At 43.6% G+C, this 4738-nt stretch overlaps 1 protein-coding gene across 4 annotated transcripts in view; it reads left to right on the top strand.

The window, feature by feature from the left end:
- Nucleotides 1-700: 700 nt before the first annotated feature.
- LOC123110573 (nucleobase-ascorbate transporter 3) overlaps nucleotides 701-4738 on the top strand; it is a 9249-nt gene continuing 5211 nt past the window's right edge. The window contains exons 1-11 of one of the 4 annotated variants that reach the window (XM_044531128.1): nucleotides 701-1210; nucleotides 1899-2119; nucleotides 2794-2891; nucleotides 3004-3180; nucleotides 3355-3455; nucleotides 3544-3619; nucleotides 3701-3760; nucleotides 3879-4075; nucleotides 4175-4271; nucleotides 4355-4441; nucleotides 4671-4729. In XM_044531128.1, the coding sequence (XP_044387063.1) occupies nucleotides 1954-2119; nucleotides 2794-2891; nucleotides 3004-3180; nucleotides 3355-3455; nucleotides 3544-3619; nucleotides 3701-3760; nucleotides 3879-4075; nucleotides 4175-4271; nucleotides 4355-4441; nucleotides 4671-4729 (1118 nt within the window). In that variant the 5' untranslated portion in view covers nucleotides 701-1210; nucleotides 1899-1953. Of the gene's footprint in view, nucleotides 1211-1499; nucleotides 1567-1895; nucleotides 2120-2793; nucleotides 2892-3003; nucleotides 3181-3354; nucleotides 3456-3543; nucleotides 3620-3700; nucleotides 3761-3878; nucleotides 4076-4174; nucleotides 4272-4354; nucleotides 4442-4670; nucleotides 4730-4738 lie in introns of those variants that run through there. The other 3 variants (XM_044531127.1, XM_044531129.1, XM_044531130.1) reach the window with 3 other exon arrangements.

The following is a 4738-nucleotide window of genomic DNA, read 5'->3' as shown; positions in this document are numbered from 1 at the left end:
TTATATTATGGGATGGAATAGTACTCCTTTGTATCAATGGCAATAAATATGATCTTCCGGATGATACTACTCTATGTTACTATGCACTATCATATACTACTCCCTCTCTCTCAGTTTACAGGGCATGCGCGTACCCTTAGATCGTCAATTTGACCGGTCTAATACAAGTCATATATTACAAAAAATATACCAATATAAACTTCAGATGTTTTATTTTCAAACGGTATAATTTTTATGTTATATAATTTATATTAGGGTGATAAAATTGATAACCCATATATACATGTAAGACTTGTAAACTGAAACGGAAGAAGTAGTATCATGTGCATGATACTAATATATGATACCTCCACTCCACTATGACTAGCATGAGAGGGCGCATACGCGCGTAACCGAAACCACCACACGGCGGTGGCCCTGCCTGCTCCGCTCCCGCGGTCCACCCGTTATGGACCCACGAGGCCACACTACGCGAAGAGCCCCGGGAGGCGCCCTCTAGCGTAATCTGATTTTCGCAGGTGGCTATCCAGGAATGCAGCAACACGGTAGAAATTTGGACCGATGAAATCCTGGTAGAAGATCGCTGTCCCATCTGCCAAATGTGATGGGACCTACAGTCGCTAGCACCACTCGGGGAAGCAGCGAGCGGCGCAGAAGAACCTCTCTCTCGCGTCAATCCAATTTTAATGCTGCGGCAGCCCCCCCTCCCCATCCTCGGAATCTGTTGCATTCAATACAACTTTCGAAAAACAATCATTTTTCTAATGCGCCCCAGCTACCTAGATCCAGCCAAAGGCTCCAAGCCCCATCAGCCAGCACTGTTCGGCCTCCATTAGCGGCGCGCGAGCGAGCTTCTCCGCCCTCTCGCCTCTGCTGATTACCACTGGTGCGATTAGCGGAGTGCTCACGAAGGGAGATACCAGCAGTGAAGGCGAGGCCTTCGAGCTCGCGATCCCTTTTTCTCTGCTTGCTGCCCGCAAGATTACAAAATCCCGCGTTTGTCCTGTTGCCGCTGCTTCCGCTGGCGCTCTCGGGAGGGCGGCCATAGAAAGGAGATAAGGAGAAGAAGAAACGGAAAAAAATAAAAATAAAGGCTGGAGGCTTTTGGAGCTCATAATTTTTGGCCTTTCTCTGCGCAACCCGGGGAGATTTTCCGGCGCTTTCTCTCTTTCTTTCCGGGAGGTGGGAGAGAATCCAGCCTCTGCATTCGGTGAGTTCTTTCTTTCCCCCTGCTTTTCGTGTGCAGAGTATGTATTTGGTTTGATTCGCTTCTGCCCCTTATTTTAATGTGCTGATGTGAAGCCTTTTTTGCCTTTTCTAATTCTTGCATCCTTTTCACTGCATTTTCTTTGGAGATTCTTCTTGGGACAAACTTGCAGGAATCACCCAAGTGAGGCTCTCATCGGCCATATCTTGTTGATGTTTCTCTTTCTCTCTGGCTGTCACTTTCGTCCCAACTGTAGGATAATACTAGTACTACTACACAGGTCTTGGTCTTTTTTCCCTCTCAAGATTTGCATCTTTGCTTGTCGCCCATGGAGTCGTGGTCAATTCTTGCGAGCTAGGGTAAGATACAAGCAGCAGCTGCAACCAATGCTGGCTGGAGTGTCCGTGTTCTCTTCTCCTCTGCAACCTTTCTTTCTGCTGCTGGCAAAGTGGCCGTTTTTTCATCCCCTTGTGAGAGGCGAGGGCTGCAATCTTTGGAGTGTAGTTACTCCCACCAGCCATTTCTTGGCACTGGTTTACTCTACTGATTAAATGCCCTAAATTCCGTTTTATGCACTGCTAAAAAATTTGTGCAATCAATGCGAAGCCCCCCGACTGCGCGCATAAAAGGGGGCCAAAAGGTGTGAAGACCCAAGAGCATCTCCTGATTGTTATTCCTTCCTGTGCAGCAGTTTCTGGTCTGGTCCAAGGCGAGAGAGTGTTCTTGCTTGAGTTGGTGTTGATCCAATGGGCGAGATGAACCACCAGCCCGGGGCGCCGCCGCCGGTGGGCGTGCCACCGCCCATGGGGATGCAGCCCATGATGAACGCACCGGTCGGCGCGGGCGCCATGCACCAGCCCTACGAGCAGTTCAACCAACTCAACTACTGCGTCCACTCCAATCCTTCTTGGGGTACGGAATCCAATCCTTGCTCCCCTCTAACTCCTCTGCCCGCTTTTACTTTCTTTTGCTTCCGCTTGTACAGTTCGATTGTGCGTATACAGGACGAAGTAGCAGTTTGATTTCTAGTACTACCTACAGATTCAGTCATCTTTAATTTTGGTTTGCAGATGGTTCTTGGTCTTTCTTTTGTTCAAGGCCCATCTCAGATTTCGGTTTGGTTGCGTTCAGTAATGCTCTGTTTTGTAAAGTCCCCATGTAATCGACTTCATTGATGTATTGATTTTCTTGAATCTCCTGTTCATGTAGAATTATGGCCTTTGTTATTGCATACTTTGTTGATCTGTAAAGGGCTGTACCTACTATTCTTGATGTGAATCTGGGATGTTCAATTAGACAGCTAGCAACACTTCTATCAGGTGCTGCTATAAGAGGCAATGTTTTTTCATGGAACAAAAAGAGGAATTGTTGTGATCTGCCACTTTGAAGTATAGAAAAGAAATGTCTATGCATACCTAATCTTGAAGAAAAGTCTTTGTCTGCATATCTCCTGTAGTATTTTATACTTCTCCTTTGCATATATTTAGGTATGAACAGTACTGCTGGAATTGGTTTACTTGTTTGGATATGATTAGGATATATGTAAAACTTGCACTTACCCTGTTCTATTATACCATCATCTACAGTTCAGGTAGCAGGGCTTGCATTCCTCCACTACCTAGTGATGTTGGGCTCTACTGTCATGCTTGTGTCAATTATTGTTCCTGCAATGGGTGGTGGTCCTGTAAGTATATCAATTTGTTTTACTATTCATAGCATTTTGTCATGCATCGATGTAATTTCCTTTTGAAGATTTAGTGTTGATCCCCTGCTGCTTTTGTTGTTCTTATTGATAGGGTGAGAAGGCTCGTGTTATTCAAGCGTTCCTGTTTGTGAGTGGCATTAATACTCTGCTCCAAACACTCGTTGGGACACGACTTCCAACAGTTATGAATGCCTCCTTCGCATTTGTTGTCCCAGTGCTGTCAATAGCCAGACAGTTTAACACAAACGACTTTGAAAGTAATCACGAGGTAGAGTGGTGCTAATTTGCTCAGTCATACCACTCTTTTATCTGTATTGTTTAACCATGCTCCTTGTTGCATTTTGGCAAATGTTATTTGGAATGATAGTTCTTTCGAAGATTCATTGATAAATTATCTTTCACATGGTAATATTTACACTTCTAACTATTGAGGCATCTGCAGAGATTTGTTCACACAATGAGAGCAACTCAAGGGGCTCTAATTGTTGCTTCAATCCTCAACATGATTCTTGGATACAGCAGAGCATGGGGGGCATTTGCCAAGTATGCATCCTGGACTACTAGTTATTAGACTTCAAATAGTATTATTTTCTTTTCAAGCTATTAATATTCATGTAATTTTACTTCGCAGGAAATTCAGTCCTGTAATAATGACTCCTGTTGTTTGTGTCGTTGGTCTTGGACTATTTCAAATTGGCTTTCCTCAGGTATGATTTCTATATTTTAGCAGAGGACTAAACATTGAGAAAGAAAGAATGGAAACATATAATGTTTATTTTCCATGGTAGGTTGGAAAATGTGTTGAGATTGGGTTGCCAATGCTAATTCTTGCGATTGTTGTGCAACAGGTAACAACTTAAATCTCCTTTTGTATTTTCTGATCGAAATATCGATAAATTTCAATTTTAGTTATGCTATGATTTGTGAAGCTGGCTAGGAACCAACTGTTCAATTTGCTCTATGCAGTATGCGCCACTTTACTTCAGACATATCCATGACCGAACAACCTTCTTGTTTGAGAGGTATTCGTTGCTTCTTTGTATCGGCATTGTGTGGGCCTTTGCAGCTATCCTTACTGCTGCTGGTGCATACAACCATGTTTCGCTCAAGACACAACAGCACTGCCGCACTGACAAGTCTTTCCTTATATCATCTGCACCATGGTATAGCTCTTGAGGATATTTCTTATGAACTAACTTTACGAATCATAAATGTTTGGAGCAGCCATTTTTAATCCACTCTTTGCATGCCTGCACTTTCAGGATCAAAATTTCATACCCCTTCCATTGGGGTCCACCAATCTTCACTGCAGGTCATTCATTTGGAATGATGGGTGCTGTGCTTGTTTCATCTTTTGAGGTTAAGACTAATTGGATTTCCCTTTGTTCTATCTTCTTTCGTGCATTTTTTCTGCTAGAGTCTAATTGTGCTATCTTGTGTAGTCAACCGGTGCACACTTTGCAACTGCACGTCTAGCCGGTGCAACACCACCCCCAGCTCATGTTCTTACTCGAAGTATTGGTTTACAGGTGACTGTCATTTCAGAAGTTGTCTTATAAGGGCTAATGAAATATGGTTATCCATGAATACTAGAATTTGAATGCTTACCTTCTCCTTACAAATGCTTTGACTGGATGTATATGCTAGAGCACAAATAGTTTCAAATAGTTTTTATGTGATGTGATGATTGGTTGTGCCATACTTTCTTTGACTCTTGTGCGGATTCTTCTGGGCTGCTAATAAAGTGTCTACGTGCAGGGCATTGGGATATTCCTGGCAGGACTGTGTGGTGCTCCAGCCGGTTCATCTGTATCAGTGTAAGGGAA

This window comes from Triticum aestivum, chromosome 5B (genome assembly GCF_018294505.1).
Source record: "Triticum aestivum cultivar Chinese Spring chromosome 5B, IWGSC CS RefSeq v2.1, whole genome shotgun sequence".
NCBI lineage: Eukaryota > Viridiplantae > Streptophyta > Magnoliopsida > Poales > Poaceae > Triticum > Triticum aestivum.
This window is presented reverse-complemented; position numbering and strand designations above follow the sequence as displayed.